The sequence below is a fragment of the Lynx rufus genome, unplaced genomic scaffold (genome assembly GCF_022079265.1).
Source record: "Lynx rufus isolate CCGP_SWC_20201006 ecotype Redwood Valley unplaced genomic scaffold, mLynRuf1.p SCAF_9, whole genome shotgun sequence".
NCBI lineage: Eukaryota > Metazoa > Chordata > Mammalia > Carnivora > Felidae > Lynx > Lynx rufus.
In genome coordinates this window covers 74,152,276-74,171,399 of record NW_025814897.1, presented here as the reverse complement: position 1 = coordinate 74,171,399, position 19,124 = coordinate 74,152,276, and the positions used below count along the sequence as shown (strand labels likewise).

At 43.5% G+C, this 19,124-nt stretch overlaps 1 protein-coding gene across 1 annotated transcript in view; it reads left to right on the top strand.

The window, feature by feature from the left end:
- Positions 1-19,124, top strand: part of SERGEF (secretion regulating guanine nucleotide exchange factor) — a 238,023-nt gene that overhangs the window by 50,596 nt on the left and 168,303 nt on the right. Inside the window, 1 exon segment of the mRNA XM_047071819.1 lies at positions 514-680. Within this exon segment, the coding sequence (XP_046927775.1) occupies positions 514-680 (167 nt within the window).

The window sequence follows — 19,124 nt, the reverse complement described above, 5'->3', positions numbered from 1 at the left end:
ATTCTTTTATGTTATATGGAAAGAAAACACATGAAATTGGCTTTAATGGTGCTAAGAGATTATGGCATGGGGCAGGTCAGGAGCCTGGGGGACTTCTGGGTAGCTGATGGGCCCCATATTGGGTGAGAGGGAAGAGAACCTGAGAATAGAGATCTGGGCAAAGTGCAAGGAGAGATAGAGAGGCCATAAAGTGTGGTTGAAGAATTCCCTGTAGCCTGGTCCCTGTCTTTTAAAATGCAGGTGCACGGCTTTAGAATCTGCCCTCTGCTGGAATCCAGCTCTGGTGCTCACTGCACCACAGCTTGATCTTGGTCATGTCGTTTTACCGAATATCAGTCCCCACATCTGTGAAAGTGTGAATAGTTGTGCTTTCCCTGTAGAAGATAGGATGGTTCCTGGTACATGGTAGTTGGTCCTAAAATAAATGTTCACAGTTTCTCTTGTAATTCTTTGCCTACCCATGAGAGCATAGCTGTGGAATATAGCCTTAATTCAACTAATGTTTGTTTTTAGAAACTGGCAGAGTGTTTACCTGGGGCCGAGCGGACTATGGTCAACTAGGGAGGAAGTTGGAGTCTCATGAAGGCTGGAAACTACAGAGTCATGATTCATCCCTCCCCTGCTCAGGACCACAGAAGAGCATGCCTTCCTGTCTGCACTGCTTAACAGGAGCAGCTGAGGTAGGAATGACTTTCCATAGATGTGATACATCTCTTTTCCTTGTCTTTCATCGAAACAGTTACTGAGGTCCTACGGTGTGCTTATAGTGAAGGCATTATGGTATGGGTTCCATGCAGGACTCTGAGGGGGTCCTTGCCTCAAGTTGCTTGTGGTTTAACATGGTAGAAGAGGGAGTTACCTATACCTCAAGGCAGACTGTGTGTAACTCCTTTAGAGAGATTCCAGATACTCTGTGTCCACTTCAAAGAATGAGAAATGAATCCAGGCTAGTGTGATCGGGTTAGGCTAGTGTCATAGAGGCCACAGCTTTGAGCGGTGCCTTGGAGGATGGATCATATTCGAGTAAGTGTCTGTAAGAGAGAAGAGGACTTTCAGGTAGGCACAAAGGCCAGAACAGAGTCACAGGGTAGGAAAGTAAAGAAACTATTTGGGGAACCACTGGTGGGTCAGTTTGGCTAGAGCGTGGGGTGTCTGTAGTATCCAAAAGATGGGTTGCAGCCTGATCAAGGGGGCTTTTATACTGAGCTAAGTGTTTTGCACTTCAGTTTATATTTCCCAGTGCAGAAAATACTGTAGTTCAGTTGCTTATCAAGCCCCTTTAATTCCCTGAAATGTCTTGAATTTCTACATTTAAGGCAGGAGTCTTAATTTCTCCAGGGTGTGTGTTTCTGTTACTAAATTTTACTTTACTGTTGTCCTTAAAAAAAGAAAAGGCTAGGTTTTTGAGAAGAATGAGGATGGCCACGGAGGAAATGTGCCTCTGAACCCAAGTTGGCTTAATGAAGGAGTTCAGTCTTCATTCAGAGTCTGTGAAAAAAATTAATAAGCCAGCGAGACTTCTGTAATTAGCATCAGACTAATTACAACCCTCTTCATACCTAGAGGGCTTCCCTTCCCCCGGGGCCTGCCTGGCCTCCTCCTTCCGGGTATGTAGGACGGTTCTCAATTTCTGCTTCACATCCCAGACCGCTCCTCCTGGGCCTTTCCTTAGTGCTGGGTTAAGTCTGTCTGTCTTTCTTGCTCTCTCTTTTTCTTTAATTGACAAGGCACTCATTAAACAAAACCAAAAAGGCAATTTAGACATGGTGGTAATAATAATAATAATGATAATAATAATAATAATAATAAAACCATCCTTAATCTTAACCACCTTAACAACATTCCCTTTTGCATGTACACATGTACATACTTTCCAAAGTTTCAGTGATAGTACTTATGATATTTGGTATTCAGTCTTCATTTATTTTATCACAGATGCTTTGCTTTGTTTCTTTCTGATCTCTGAGGCCATTTAAAATGGCTCTGTAACATTATATGATTCGAAGGCTCTGGGATTTTCCAAACCATTCTTGGAATGTTAGACATTTATATAATTTCTTCTCTTTTGTCACTGTGGTGGATTCTGCAGTGAATACCCTTTTGAAGTGTTTTTTAAGATACAGTCTTAAGGATGAAATTGCAGGGGCAAAGGCCATGAGCATCTTTATGACCTTTGCTATATTTCTCTAGATTCTGTTTGAGAGAAGTTGACCTCCCCAGCTGCGAATGAGGGAATGCAGCATTGTAGCTAGTACTGTCTGCTTAGCCAGTGAAGGTGCTGAGAGCTTGGTACCAAGTGCATTAAACCCTTTATTCTTCTTTGTCTTTTCCAGAACATTTAAGACTCCATGGTCAGGTAGCACAGCAGAGGCACAGAGGCTTCACGGATTTTTCTGAGTCTCTGGTTTTATTGGCAAGATCAGGATAGTAATACTTACCACAAAAGGTCATTGATGAGGATTATACCCAAGGTTCTTGGCATGTCGCAGGCACTCAGTAACTGTTGGGTCCTTTCTCTTCTTTGCCTTTTAACACCCTGTGGTGGCCATCGTGTGTGGCAGCACTGTGACAGATATGGCCAGTGGAAACATACAGCCTAAGAGCCTGACATTGATGTGACTTTTGTTTAGCTTCTTAGTAGAGCAATCTGAGGAGGTGGCTTGAGCCTGGAGGGCCATGGCCACTCCATTTTAGTGCTCCCTCCATCTCTGCTCCAGTCTCTGGAGTACTGGCACGTCTACTTGCTGGTCCCACTGCAGGTTCAGATGCCAGGCTATCTCCTTTTGGTAAATTGGGTCTGGGGATTATCCCCCCTGTTGATGTCCAGGTCTGACCCGTCAGACATCTATTTGCCTGAGGCCCAGAGCCAGGCCAGCGGGCAGCTATAAGCCACTAGGAGTGGATTCACCTTGGAAAAGATAAAAGCCATCCTTGAGTAGGTATTGCCCTGGGAGGGACTTGGCCAGGGAGGTGCAGAGACACCTGGGGAGACAGGAACAGCCTTGAACTAAGCTGATGATTCCTGACCTTCAAGGAATTAAGAGTGGCCCCGTAGCTGACCAGTTGCCTTCTTCTGTGTCCAAGGGATAAGCAGAGTGAGGAGTGAGGTGTCTGGGCTGGGATCCAGAGTGACAGCCCACAAGAGGAGAAAGCACAGGTGGTTTAACCATCCCGTCTTGTGAACAAAAGAAAGCAAACAAACACAATGTTACTTGGTGGTGATTATGGTCCAGGCAGCATACTAAAAACTTTACGTGTATTATTTCATCTTCTCAATAAAACTGGGTGCCGGTGTTATAATCACTGCTTTATGAATAAGGATACTCAGGCTCACAATGGGGAAGTCACTGGCCCCAGATCACACAGTAGGTCAACAAACAGTGGGGTTGGGACTTGAACTTGAAGTACTTGAAGCTTACATACTTTCTGTATAGATGAAATAAAGTTGCATCTGTCCTTTTGCATATATACCCTCACCTGGATGAAAGTTCTGGGAGTCTGGAAGGCAGAGTCTCTGATTCCCTGAGAGTCTCAATTCTTTCTTCTGAGCCATGCCTCATCTCCAGCCTGAGAAGGACTTTGAGATTATAGACCTGGCAGGCTTCCCTTTAATGTTCTCACAGTGGTGAAGACTATGTGTTTCATGCTCTATCAGCTTGGCCTTAGATACTCGGCCATTTTGGCCACTCTTAGAAAATTCCAGGGATAGCAGAATAATCGGGATTAATCCCCCCCATGTACACATCAGGGCAGAGTGTGTGTGAACCACAGCAGCTTCCCAGACCCCAGGCAAGGCTGCCATGTTTCCCGGGGAACCTTGGCTCTAAACTCTGCCCAAAGATGGAGGCAGAAGTACTTGTGCTCACTTAGTGGGTCCATAGGGGCTCCCTAGGATTCTGAAGCAGCTAGAGCTGGGCACCTGGTGTGTTAGTGGAACCATCAGAAGACCTGCTTGACTGAAGGTAAACAGCCTCTGAGGGGACAAGGTCTGGATTAGGAGTCGGAAGACCTGGGTTCTAGCTCTGGTTCCGCCCTGATTGAGTGAATTTGGGAAAGCCCCTTTTCCTCCTGTACCCTTAGTTCCCCCATACGTAGGTGGGGCATGTTAGACCAGGTGATTCCTGATGTTTCTTACAGATCTAAGAGTACCTTCCATTTCTGATTCTTATTTTATGGAAATGATCACTACTTAAATTTATAATGACTCTTGCCCCTGGAGTCCCTCAGGGTCATAGCCAAGATCACTTGACCCCTAGCTGCTGGCTCAATTTTGGCAGACCTGAGCATGTTAACTGATCCAGAAGTTCTAGGCTTTAGTACCACCTGAGCCTTGCTCTGCCTTGTTGCCTTGGCTCTGTTCTCTGCCCTTGTTCCTTGTCCCCAGGGGCTCCTGTTCCAGTTTAGGTCATTGGGATTTTAGTATGATGCTGCCGCCTAGTCCTCCCAGGACCTGTCGTTCAGCTTTGATTCCTGTCCCCGTGGCCGTGACCTTATTGCCAGGGGCAGGCAGACGTTTGTGACACTACTTCCTACCACCTGCCGCCCTTCCCATTGGCTCTGTGTGTGCTGTCCCACATTTCCTGCTGTCCTGAGTTTACGTTCTTCTTGGCTTTGGGATCTTGCCTATTCCATAGTCAGCCTAGTAAATGTTGGTTGATGTCTGCCACGTGCCTATGTTGACCACACGGTGGTGGGGAGGGAGGTAGATATAAAGATAAAAAAATACATGTCTGTGCCCTCAAAGAACTTCCAGGTTTGTAAATCCTTACTGTATAGAGTGGATGTGCTATTAGAGTTGCATATGAAAGGCCAAGGGAGCAGGGAAGATGGAATGATTTATGCTGAAGACAGCAATCGAACAGAAATGTTGTTTGAACTGGGTTCTTAAAAACAAGGAGTTTAGCAAAAGGAGGATATTCCAGGCAGAGGGGATAACATGAACTGAAGCTGTGAATCTAGATCTGTTCTAACTCCTGGAATGGTCAGGATGCCTGCCCATCCCAGTGGGCCAGCCTCAGTTTGTGGTCTAGCTGCCTGTCTAGCCTGTCCCGTCCCCACCACCCATCTTTCTGATAGGATTACTGTCTGAAGGAAAATAACTTCCACAAACGTTATCTCATTTGATCCCAGCATGATGCCGTGAAATAGGCCAGACTTGGAATGATTATCCTCCTTTTACAATCGAGGAAACTGAGGCCCAGAGAGGCTAGCTAGGAATTAGGAGACCGCCAAGACAAACACCGATTCCCAGTGTTTCTGAGGGCCTTGTTCTGGGCTTATTCTGCAGCCATGGTCCTGAGTCATGTTCCTGGTTTAAATTCTGCCCACGTTTGGTTGAGGAGCACCAAATCCCAGTCAGGGAGCTCAGTGTACATGTGCATGTGCGTGCACACACACAGCTATTGGAGCAGGAGCGGGAAACGTGGAGATAAACAAGAGTGGAACCAGGGATTGGGTAATTGTCAAGCCCGGATGCCATCAACCCTCACTTTGCTGCAGGACTAAAGCTGTTTGTTGGAGGATCTACCTGTGCACTGGGTCTGGGTGAAATCTGTCAGAATGAGTGGGAAAGAAGCTATTTTTAGTTTGCAGAGTCACTCACTCGGCTGTGCTAGCTGAGGTTTGAGCCAGTCCCCTACGCTTTCCACAGTGTTATTTCAGAAGGAGAAATACCACTCGGATGCTGTGTAAAACCCATTAACGAACCTGGAAGTTTCCAGGGCGTCTTTGTCCTGCAGCTCCCTCGGAAGGCTGCCCTTCCTGAATGACCTTCCTCCTTTCCTATATTTAATGCACTTCTAATTTTAAGTTTGTGTCAAGACCGTGGGACTTCGGTGCCCTAAATAACACAGAGATCTACCACCAGCAATCAGCTGAGTCCGGAGGGCTCTGACAGAATTCAATACAACCTGAAAAAGCATTCCCAAGTAGCTCTCTGGTAAGTAACCTCTAGCATCATTGCTGTTCTTGGAGGAGCATGAGGTCTCTGAGACGAGGCAGCCCCGGCAGCCCAGACCTTCCAGGTGTGGCAGGTTTTAGAGGCCACCCCAAATGGGGTAGCCGTGTTCACCCAAAGACTGTTTTTGTTGGGAGGTTAGCACAGCTAGCATATCTGTGCTGCAGCTGCTGACCTGGCAGGAGGAGTAATCACACAAAACGAACATCGAAGCAGTGGACTGGATTTGTCCGTGTGAACACTCGGAAGAGACCGGGCTGTTTTGTTTGAGAGGGATGCTGAAGGACACGATAACAGCAAGCACTTCTTTACCACCTGCCGTTCTCTTATTTACTCACATTTATCATCTCTTCCCACTAAAATATTGGACCTGGGAGTGCAAGGACCTTGTCTGTCTCGTTCAAAGCTGTGTTCCCGGTGTCTAGAATAGCTCCTGCACTGTGTTGGTCCTCAGTGGATGTTTACTGACTGAATAAATAAAAACAGAATGAAAGAAATGGTTTCAGTGGTACGTGACCCTCGTCGGCTCCTCTGCGCTCTCTCCCTACAGTCTGTGCTGCTCAGTCCCAGGCCAGCTCGGGAATAGGCATTTCCATGTGTTCAGACATTTGGGCATCACATGTCCTGCAGAGCCAGAGAACAGATAGGCTCTGACCCCGTCGTATGTTTGAACAACCCAGAAGTTTCTTACGGAATCTGTTGATAATGAGGCTTGTAGTCCTTTAGTGCTTCACAATTTACCAAGTGCTGTCACACATGTTCATCTTCAGTTTTTTTCTTTTATCCAGCAGATGCTTATGTATGCCTGTCTGTCCAAGCACTACGTTAGGCAAACGGGGGAAGCAGAGAAGGTGGAAGAGTTCCTGTGTCAGATGCTCGTGAGCTACTGGCGGGGCTCAGATCAGTTCATTACGGGACAAGCTGAATGTGACAAAGGCTGGAAAAGAGTCTGATAATGATCCCATCCTTTCCCGTGTCCTTGGGGACCTTTTCTTTCTTGCATTTGCAGCCCCTCTGGTTCTGTTGGATCCTGTAGGGTTGGGGTGTGGGGTGGATGGGGTGGGAGGTGGTGACTGGAAAGGCTTCCTAAATTGGAAGCTTTGACATTAAATTATTTCTCAAGGGAGCTAATGCAAAATAACAGGGGAATCTTGGCAAGAGCTTGCATTAGGAGGAAAGCAGAGGAAGAGCAGCCAGATAGAGACTGTGTATTGACAAGAGAGGGAGAAAGCAAGCCAGGAACTGCAGTGTTCTCAGAAGCTAAGGAAATTTCAACAGGGAGGTCAGGGAGGTCGGGGGCTGAGAAAAGATGGCTGGGTTTGGTGATGGGAGGTTTGTGGTGTCACCTCTGAGGGACTGAAGCTGGGACATAGGGAATGAAGAGATGGCGAGAAATGCAGGCTGCGGGTGCATTTCCAGAGATTCTGTGGCCAGAGAAGGATGAGAACAAGGTCGGGAACTGGGAGGAGAGCTTGGCTCAAGTTAGTTTCGTGAGCTTGGGGAAACTGGAGTGTGTCAGAAGGCTGAAGCAGAGGATTAGAGAGAGGGAGAGCGCACTGTGGGTAGAGGTGCAGGAGGCAGGGGGTTAGCGGAGCAGGGCGCCCAGGGAGATGAGAGAGGCTCGAAATCTCTGTGAAGGGGTTAGTGATAAGACGGAAGGATGCTTTCTTGCAGGACAGGAGTAAAGAAAAAAGGGGACATGCGAAGATGGAGGTTTGGAGGTGGAGAAGAGAAGCACTTTCATTAAAGTGTGTCCATCTTTTGTCGTCATGTTGCATCTTCCTTTTATTTATTCAATAAATGTTTACTGCATCCCAGCATGACCCACACACAGTGCAGGTGCCAAGAATTCACAGAGCAGTGACAAAGTTGGTGCCCAGTGCTGTCACACGGTACTTATTAGTTGCTACGGTAATTATTAATATGTCTGTCTCTAAACCAAACATTGAGTTCTTGGAGCACAGACACTGTCTTATTTATCTATGCTCATTGAGGGCCCAGCTTGATCCACAGTGAGGCATTGGTGCAACTGTGCTGAGAAAAGGATGAGAAGCCCTGTTGGGTGGCTTAAGTCTTCCTGGTTAGGTTGAAAGTCAGCTTGTCTGCTGGAGTGATGACGTTAATGTGGGCAGGCCTCCGGGCAGGGATGAGCTGGCTTTACTCTGTAGTGAGTCCCTCCGGCAACTACTGGGAAATGGCAAAAAAAAAAAAAAAAAAAAAAAGACACTTTTACTGGCTCTGACCCCCAAGTGGTGGGCAGGACAGTTGTTGCTGTCCTCATTCTGGGGGCGAGGGAGCAGAAGTTGAGAGAGAAAGCTGGCACGAGCTCCAGGTTACGCAGCACATGGTTACCCGGTTCAGGGCTTGGAACCTGGCTCACAGAGCCCTCGCTCTTCTCATGGCCAGCTCTGTACAGCAACAGCTTCCTCGGGACGGTTCTGACCAGAATGTGGCCCTGTGCTCTGTCTTTGGCTCTCACTAGGTGGTAGTTCTGTCTGACGGACACCTAGCAGCTCTCTCCAGACTTGCAGTCTAGGTCACTGTCTAGTGAGGAACAGCAGGAGGACAAGGATAGCCCCAGTAAAGACAGGGGCAATGAGGTTCACTCACGACTGTGGTCAACCATAGTCCTGGCTGGGGTGGCGGGGCTGACAAGCCAGTCTTGAATGTAGAGTGAGACCTAGGTCGGAGTTTCTGCTCTGTCACCCACAATCCGCGTGACTTCGGGTCAGTCAGACCTCTCCAAATTCTGCTTTAATCTTGCCCACAGGGCTATAAAAATATGCAAATAAGATCTATAAGGGTTTCTGTAAACTCTAAAGTGACGTACAAGTGTTCTATTGGGTTCATTGGATATGAGCCACTCTGTGCTTCAGACGCGGGTTTTGTTGTAAGTATGGGTCAGAGCTGCTCGTCTGTCTTAATCACTTGGGATCTTAGGAGCTACATAGAACTGTCCTGGATCTTGTGATAAACACTTCCTAGAATCAGAATCAGTGAATGTAGTGGAGGCCAGATGCTTGATAATCCATGACCAGTCTCCACGCAGTGCCACAGAGTGTGGATTCCTGTCGAGGTTAGCCATCAGTGTCGACAGCCAAAGATGTTTCTGGCTGGCTTTCTCCCAGCTGCAGAGCAAATTCATCAGCCCTGATTTAAAGTCCCAATGACCTCATGTGTCACCACCATGCTCTGCAGCATTACGACTGGCCCAGGCCGCACTCAGGGTCACCCTAGAGCTGACCAGCTGTCTTTTGTTGCATTTGACCTTGAAAACTGGGCTGTCCCAGGGTGAAAGTAAATCATGCAGAGGTTTAGAGAGAAAGCAGAAGCCAATGAGAGTTTAAAGGAGGCTGCGGTGGTTTGATGAGAGAAATGTGAGCTCTGTGAAGGCCGGTTGGCCAAGGGACTAAAACTGTGTCCATCTCTGCCACTATGGACCCCCATTATCTACCACCTAATATGGGATATGGGGTGGACCCCCATTATCTACCACCTAATTTCAGTGGCATTGTCTCAGGGGAGAACCTGTTGTCTCTAGTTTGGCCTCATTCCAGCTGCCCCCACCCAGCTGCCAAAATGATGTACTAAAATATAAATCTGATTTTGTTATGCTCTTAAACCTTTTTTTTTTAAAGATTCTTAATAATACAGAAAAAAATTCATTCCCACAATAAACATTTATTGGAACCCTACTATATGGAAGAAACTTAGCCAAGTCTTTATGATATAGAGGAGGATAAGACCCAGCCTCTTCCCTCAAGGGGAAGGAGAAACACAGTCTGTAATCCCCACAGCCAGTTGCAAAGAATGGGGTTACTAGAGCTTAAGTTTTGGGGTTGCTGTTGGCCTTGTTCACCACTGTATCCCCATCACCTTGATTAATGACTGGCACATAGTAGGTGCTCAGCAAATAATTGTTATAGGGATGAATGTGTGCCCTTACTTTTCAATGGCTTCCCACCCAGGATGAAGTCCAACATCTCTGGCTTGATATAAGAAGCTCTTCTTGGGGCGCCTGGGTGGCTCCATCGGTTAAGTGTCTAACTTTGAACATGATCTCACAGTTCAGGGGTTCAAGCCCCGCGTGGGGCTCTGTGCTGACAGCGTGGAGCCTGGAACCTGCTTCATAGTCCCTGTCTCCCTTTCTCTCTCTCTCTGCCCCTCCACTGCTTGTGCACACGTGTGGGTGCTCTCTCTCTCTAAAATAAATAAATAAACCTTAAAAAAAAAAAAAAGTTCTTCTTGATCCTGTCCCTGTCCGAATATCCAGCCTCACCTCCTACCAGTCTTTCCCTTGCATTCTGCATTTCATCTGTACTGAACCAACAACATTATTATATTGTTTGATACTTCTGAGTCTTTGCACATGCTGGTTCTTCTGCTTCCCTTTGCTCTTGGCTGCTGGGACAATTGCTACCCGTCCCCCAGTGGGTAACAAGGATGATGTCTTACATTCATCTCAGTATTCCTGCCATCCGGCCTGACAAACCTACTTCTTTTTTCTTTCTTGATTGAATTTTTTTTTGCTTGGTGTCATTACCCACTTTTCCTTGACTGTTGAGCTGCTCTCTCTGAAGCTCTTTTCCACCTTCCCTCTACTTCCCTTGTCCCTCACCCTTCTTGAGATTCCAGATCTGGAGTTTGCTGTGTGCTGGCTAATGGAACCTGGCCTTCCTTTTGTCTTTCTGAAACACCTTCTCCCTTCCACGTGGGCCCTGTCCAGACAGCTGGACCTCTCTGCCCGTTCCATTGCACACGAGCTATACCCTGAATAGGGCATGGATTTTGCCAGTCTCATTACCCAGGGACTGGACTCTGTGTCCTGGATCCTGATCACTGTCTGGGACCTTGTTCTGAATGGCTGATTCCTCAGTAAGATGCCATCTGCTTTATTTTGAGGGTTGAGGCTGCTTGGAGCTTCCTGCTTGGAGGCCCTTTTTGGTATTGGCACTGGCCCAAATCAGCCCTCTCCCTGCCAGGCCCCTCACTTTATATTGGATGGCTGTTTGAGGAGCCTGCCCTGTAGTCACCCCTCTTTCCCAAACGTTATTTCCATCTAGTTCCAGCCTCTTCTTGGCCTGAAGTATCCTGAGATGCTGAGGCCTTGCCTGGTAGGCACCTCTTGCAGTAGATAAAGAGAAACGCTCTGGTTACTTCCCACGAAGCAAAACCAGGCCATTCTTTTGGGATGTGGCTCTCAGAACCCCAAGACCCCCATTGGTGGAGGGACCACTGAATTATGACTAGAAGGGAGAAGTTAGTCTTTGTGTGATTACGTAACTCCCTTTTGTGATGCAGTGGCTCTCTCTGTGGGAGCACTGTCAGCGGTGGTAGGGACCTCCCACACCTGCAGATTGCTGTTTGGAAGGGAGCTCTTTTCCCTGAACGCCTGGTATCATCCAACACTGGGGGAGACTGGCTGTGGGCAGCAGAAATGGAAGAAATCAGAGATGTCTTTGCAAAAAGACAGTTTCTACGACAATCAATTGTGAGGCTTTTGGCTTTTCAAAGAGGTCAGAAGTGTGAGAGGAAAAGGAAGCAGGAGGCAGAGTGGAAGCCTGCTTGTAGGCGCTGGGAGGCTGCCTGTAGCTCCCATGAGGACCTTGCCATATGCCACTTCAGGAGACCTAGCTGGCTGGGGACGGTTGCTCACGGCTGCTGAACAAAATGTAGGTCGTTGTAGCCAGTGCTCCCCAGGATTGTGTGAGGAAAGTTCCTCGCTCCAGAAAGGTAACTTAGTCATTCTTGAGGATCTTCTTTGTGGTTTTATTTCCACGTGATTCCTTTTGAGTGAGATTTTTTTATTAATAGTCTGGAGCATGCATATCATTTGAAGATAGAATATGTATGAAGGAACAATAAACAGAAGAAGGACTTGGAAGAATCAAGAAAGTTAACGTGGTTTCATTCTTGGACAAACTGCTTTACTTCTCTGAGCCTCAGATTTTATGTCTGTATAATAATAATTATTTGGCCTACGTCTTCAAGTTGTTGTCAAAATGAGGTTGTGAATATGAAAACATTTTGTAAACTATGAAGCAATAAATGTAAGTTACGTTAGTCGATTTCTTTGTCATATCCAACTTTCTCTGGGTTTTCAGGAAACCTCAATTTCCTATAGCTCTTTGGAAATTGTTATCTGTTATCATAGAGCTGGAATTGATGTGAATCGTTTCCATGATTCTTCTGTTCCTCTTAATCCATCAGTACTTGTTGAGTACCCAGGTTGCATTTGAGCTGTGGACTTAGAATATGACAACAGGGAGGACACAGTCCTAAAGCTCTGTAAAATGGGATGTGATTGATAGTATAAGTCTCCTACAGGTAAGAGCTGAGAACTTGTGAACAGAAAGATCTAGAGGTGGTGTCAGGGAAGAGTAGTTGGTTAGGTCTCTTGAGTCTTTGGGAAAGCCTCTTCAAGCAGATGACATTTGAAGGCTGGGCCAGACTGAATTTGAAGGGGAGAAGATCAAGTCTCTTCAGGCTCCTGAAGGATCTATGGGAGCTGGTTCCTTAGAGGTGATAAATGTGGGGATGTTGTTGGCAGGTTTGAGTACTCAGTTAAGAAAGACTTAATTAGGAACAATAGGAATTTTTAGAAATGATAATGTTAGCTCCTATATATTGATCATTGTGTACCATGTATTGTGTTAAGCACTGTATAAATATCACTTTCTTTGTTTTCTCAATGTTTATTTTTTATTTTTGGTAGAGAGTGTGAGTGGGGGAGTGGCAGGGAGAGAGGCGGAGACAGAGAATCTGAAGCAGGCTCTGTGCTGACAATAGCAGGTTTGAACTCAAGGACCGCAAGATCATGACCTGAGCTGAAGTCAGATGCTCGACTGACTGAGCCACCCAGGAGCCCCTAAATATCACTTTCACTTCTTATCACATGCTGGTGAAGCATATACTATTTTATCCCTATTTTGCAGATGAAGAAACTGAAACTTGATGAAGTAACTTGTCTGAGGACACAGGAAATAGAGCTAACATGGTGGCGTGTGATGGACTAGAGGACATGCAGGTGCCTAGATAGTGGTTTTCCAGGTTGGAGGACAAAAAGGTAACTGTGAATGGTGCTCACCTCACCACCACCCCTAGAAGTCCAGGTGGTTCCAGAAGAGGTAGAGCCTGTGACAGCTCATTATCTGCTTCAGGGCCTGGACGCAGGCTAGGGGAGGTGAGCAGAGCCAGAGTGGCTTTCCTTCCTCAGAAACTGCCACTTTAAAGCTGGGACAATGAAGTGTGCCTTTGCAGAGCTGAGAAAAGATATTTTATTTCCTTATGATCCCTTCTTGGGCTTCTGTTCTCATTCAGAGTGGCAGCAAGGATGAGTTTCAGAGTATCACAAACCCAGCTCCCTTGCTTGCAAACCCAAATTGTACCACTTCACAAGGTTCAGGTTACAGTTTACCCAGTTGAATTCTTTTTGGACAATGCCAGTTGCCATTTCAAATATAAGCTACTTGAGGACAGGTAAGGTACCATGTCTCGGTTGCAGCTGTATCTTTAGGGCATGGCACAGTGTCTGTCAGAGAGCACGTGGCTAGGATTTGTTATGGAACTGAATGGAAACTTTTTCTCACTTAGAGTCTGAGTCACGTGTGGCTACTTTGATTTTACTCTTAATATCTGATCACCTCATCTGTGGTCATCTTCCAGAGGAGAGCATATGGTGCTACAGAGTGGGCACTGTATTTTAGGGTTGTTTTGGATCCCATGCTTGTCCTGTTGGGCAGGGGGTAAGGGGCTACTCACACAGGAGGCACCTGGAGAAGCCTTGGGAGAGCTCCACCCACTCTGAAGCCAGCTTGCAGAGACCTGCTGTGGGATAGCTGTGTTGGTAGCTAACAGAGTTGTGATACATTACTTCTGGAAGGAGAAGAACAAAAACAGAATGCTGACTCCTCTCGTTGTCTCAGCATGAGGGTCGTGGAAATATAAACATCTTCCTTCATCTGCAGTGCTCCATCCCTCAGATGCCTTTTTAAAGGTGAGGACACAGAGGCATGTAAATGGTACATTTCCCTTTGCACTCCTCAAGGTGAAATTTCTGCTACTGCACGGGGACTTGGAGGAGCAGTTCTGTAGTTGCTGCTTTACAATGCATTTATCATTCTGCTCCTCTGGCACATTTTGCCAAGCTGCATAATTCCCCCGTTCCTTCCTACACTCACCAGCTCTGCGATGATGATGCATCTGGTGGCCAAAGCCTCCCCGATCAGCCTGTGTTATAGTGTAAAGAGCAATGTATTAGCTAATGATGACAGCAGGTGGCATTCACCAAGTCCCAATGGGGTGCCAGGTTTTCTGCCAAGCGCTTTCTAGACATCATCTCTTTAATCTTCATGACAATCCAGCAGAGTTGAAATTATTCTTCTTCAGTTTGCAGATGATGAGAGTGAGGCTTGGCGGTGGCTACTTGTCCAAGGCCACATGACTAATAAGTGACATAGCAAAGCCTATGCTATAAGATACCAGTTTCCATTTTGAACTCTAATGTGAGTTCACTGTGGGATCTGGGGCCAGAGACTCTGCTTCCCTGGGCTTCAGTTTCCTAATCTAATGAGAAGCATTCCAAGGGTCCTCCAGAGCTCTAAACCCAGTGCCATTCTGATTTGGTTAGATCTCTTTACCTATCTGGATTTCCTTAAGCTTTGAGAATTTTTATTTTGTTTTATAGTGGCAGGCTAGCTGCTATGTATTCATTCTTCACTAAAAACATTAATATCAGGCAATTAAGAGTATACATGACATAAAATAGCATGGGTCAGTACTCTCCAGTAAAAATGGTCTGTATCAGTCCAGTCCAGTAGCTGATAACCACGTGTGGCTACTGAGCACTTGGAATGTGACTAGTGTGACAGAGGAACTGAATTTTATTTATTTATTAAAAAAAATTTTTTTAAACATTTATTTATTATTGAAAGACAGAGAGAGACAGAGCATGAGCATGGGAGGGGCAGAGACAGGGAGACACAGAATCCAAAGCAGGCTCCAGGCTCTGAGCTGTTAGCACAGAGCCTGGCATGGGGCTCGAACCCACAAACCGCGAGATCACGACCTGAACTGAAGTCAGACACTTAACCGACTGAGCCACCCAGGTGCCCCATGAATTTTAAATTTTATTTTAATTTAAATTTAAATGGCCACATGTACAGTAGCTACTGTATTGGACAGTGCAGGTATACACAGTATAATAATATAAAACCAAATAGAGTATATAGATTCTTCCATTCTCATCTCATTTGTAACATGTCTCCTGTATTCCAACTAAGGCTTCTGATTACCACGGTTAATTTTTCTGGAGGTTGAATACTTGATATATTGTTCCACTTGTATTCTGCTTTCAAATTTTAGCATACTCAAATATGCAATATTGCATCATTTTTCTCCTGCTTATGAGGAAAATAGAAAAGATGGATAGTGCTATGTCATTTTTCAGATAGGGAAACTGAGGCATAGAGAGGTTAAATACGCTGCTAGGAACTGAATAAATACTTTTTGCATGGATAAGTGATTTACCTAAAGCCATTTTTGGAGTTTTAGACCCAGGACTAGAAACTTAGGTCTTTTGATTCCTGGCCAGAGTTTCCTTTATATTTCCTAACACTGGTCTGCCAAGCATAGAGTAGAGAGACTCTGCTCATTGAAATTCTTTCAATGTTAGTGGGGGAACTTTTTCTTTTTATTTGATTCCTTTGTGTACTATTTGATTTTTTAATTCTATGTAGGCATCACTTAATTATAATAATAATATAGATATTTGAAAAAAAATATGAAATGCTGAGTCTGCATAATGGAACTGTCCCTGTTTTGTAGTTGTTGAGAGCTGTCATGCTAGTCAAACAGACAAGCATATTTTTCATGTGGAATCTGTGGTCAGAAGAGGATTGAATCCTATCCTGATTCCATTTCTGGTAATGGTGAAATAGTTCTTTTGGACCAGCCCTCTCACAGAAAACAAGTATAAATTCAGACAAAATGTAAAAAAGAACTACCTGATTGAACTGGAGAGTGACCAAAATCAGGCCCATTCTTCACAAAGATATCAAGGTCCTGAAGGTCAAGGAAAGACTGAGGAACAGTTCCAGACTGAAAGCATTCTAAAGAGACAGGGCAACTAAATGAAATGTACTATCGGGAACTAGATTCTTTTGTTGTAAGGGACATTACAGGAACTAAATAGAGTCTCAAGTTTTGTTGGTAGTTACATACCAATGTTAATTATTTAGTTTTTTAAATTTAAATGTTTATGTATTTTTATTTATTTTTTAGAGAGAGAGGGCATGCGTGGGGGAGAGAGGCGGAGGGAAAGAGAGAGACAATCTCAAGCAGGCTCCATGCTCAGTACAGAGCCTGATGCGGGGCTTTATCCCATTACTCTGGGATCATGACCTGAGCCAAAATCAAGAGTTGGATGCTCAACTGACTGAGCCACCCAGGTGCCCAGCTTTTTAGTTTTGATGGTTGAATTGTTGCAATGTAGAGTGTTGACAGTTTGGTTGACAAATACTCTAACATATTTCTGAGTGGTAGGGCATCGCTTTGCCTAATTCTCTCAGAGATCATTCAGAAAAAAATAGAGAAAGAGGGAAGGTGATATAGAGCAAAGATGGCAAAGTGTCAATATTTAGGGAATATGGATGAAGGGTAAACGAGTTCTTTGTATAGTTCTTGTAACTTTTCTCTGAATTTATTTCAAAATGAAAAGATTTTTTAAAACTTAATATTGAATGGTAATGAAAATAGAACACATAAACATTTGTAGGATGTAGCTAAAGCAGTGTTTTGAGGGAAATTTATGTCTTTAAATGAATATATTAGGAAGAAAGGACAAGATTCAGTGACTTAAGGTTCCATCCTTAGAAGCTGAAAAAAGAAAAATTAATCCAAAATAAGTAGAAAAAGGGAAATATTAAAGATAGGAGCAGAAATTAGTGAAATAGAAAAAAGACAAAAATAGGGAAAAATAATAAAACCCAAACCAATTCTTTGAAAATATCAATAAAATTGATGAAGCCCTAGCTGGACTGATAAGAAAAAGGAGAAAAAGATTGTAAAGTACCAGTGTCAGTAATGAAAGTATGTAGGTCACTACAGAGTCTATAGACATTAAAGGATACTAAAGGAATATTCTGAACAACTTTGTGCCAATAAATTTGGCAAATTAGATAAAATGGATGACTTAAAAAAATACAATTTACCAAAACTGACACAAGATGAAATAGAAAATCTGAACAGTTATACATCTGTTAATTCATTATCAAAAATTTTCCCACAAAGAACCTTCTAGGCCTAGATGGTTTAACTGGTAAATTTTATCAGATATTTAAGAGAAAAACACACGTTTTACACAAACTCTTTCAGAAAATAGAGGAAGAGGAGTGAATGCTTCTCAAATCATTTTGTGAAGTCAGCATGGTTCTGATACCAAAACTTGACAAAAACCTTACAAAAAAAAGAGAAAATTATAGACTAGAATCTCTCATTAACAAAGATGCATATATATCTTTAACAGAATATTAGCATATCAAATCTGGCAATATATGAAAAGGGAAGTTCGTCATGACCAAGCTGTGTTATCCCAGGAATAAAAATTTGCTTTAACATTTGGAAAAAAAAATGTAATTTTCCATACTAACAAAATAAAGGAGGAAAGCCTTATGATCATTTCAACAGATGTAGAGAAAACATTGAGAAAATCACAATGTGCTATCACTGTATACTTCTTAGGTATAAGTAAGACAAGACAATAAGATGAGAGATAACAAATGTTGACAAGAGTATGGAGAAAAGGGAACCCTTGTACACAGTTTAGTGCTAATATAAATTGGTATATACATTATGGAAAACAGTAGGAAGTTTTCTCAAAAAAATTAAAACTAGAAATATCATGTGATTCAGCAATTCTACTTCTGGTTATATATCCATAGGAAATGGAATCAATATCTTGAAGAGATCTCTGCACCTCCATGTTTATTGCAGCATTATTCACAGTAGATATGGAAACAACATGAGATATGGAAACAACATAAATGTCCATTGATGGATGAATGGATAAAGAAAATGTCACACACACACATGCACGCACACACACACACAGAAGAATATTATCCATCCCTAAAAAAAAAAAAAAAAGAGGAAGTCCTACCATTTGTAACAATATGCATGAACCTGGAGGACATTATGCTAAATGAAATAAGCTAAACACAAAAAGTCAAATGCTGCTTGATCCCACTAAAATGTGGAATCTAGGAAAGTTGAACTTATAAAAGAGTAGAATGGTGGTTGCTGTGTGGGGAATCAGGGAGTTGTTTGTTAAAGGGTAAAAATGGCTTAGTTATGTGAGATGAATAAGTTCTGGAGATTAATGTATAGTATGGTGACTATAGTTAATAATACCGTATCATATACTTGAAATTTGCTAAGTGTGATCTTAAGCATTTTTACCACACACATGCACACAAAAATAGTAACTGTGTGAAGTGATGGATGTGCTAATTAGCTTATTGTGGTAATCATTTCACAATGTATGTCAATATCAAATCACTTTGTACATCTTAAATATATAGAATTTTTATTTGTCAATGATACCTCAATAAAGCTGGAAAAATTTGACATCCATTTGTGTTAAAAACTCTTGGGAAATTAGAAATAGAAGGGAACTTCTGCAATCTAATAAAGGGCATTTTTAAAATGCAAATGTCATAATTAGTGGTGAAAAATTGAAAGTGTTTCTTCTAAGATCATAGTAATGCCAGTGTGTTTTCTCTCATCATTTTTGTTCAACATTATACTGAATGGTTCTAGTGAGTGCCTTCAAGTGAGAAAAAGCAATAAAAGTCTTAACAATCAGAAAATAAGCAAATCTATTTTCATCCACAGATGGCATGACTGTTGACATAGAAAATCTTAAGGAATCTATAAATAACTATTAGAACCAAGAAGTGAATTTAACAGAGTTCAAAGTCAACATTCAGAAATTGATTATATTTATTATATAGCAGCAGCAAGTAATTTGAAGATATTTAAAAAGCAATTTCTTTTATAGTTACATTACAAACCATAAAATATTTAGATAATAAATTTGACAAAAAAGTGTAAAAGACCTGTACATAAAAACTACAAAACTGTGCTGTGAGAAGTTAAAGACCTAAATAAG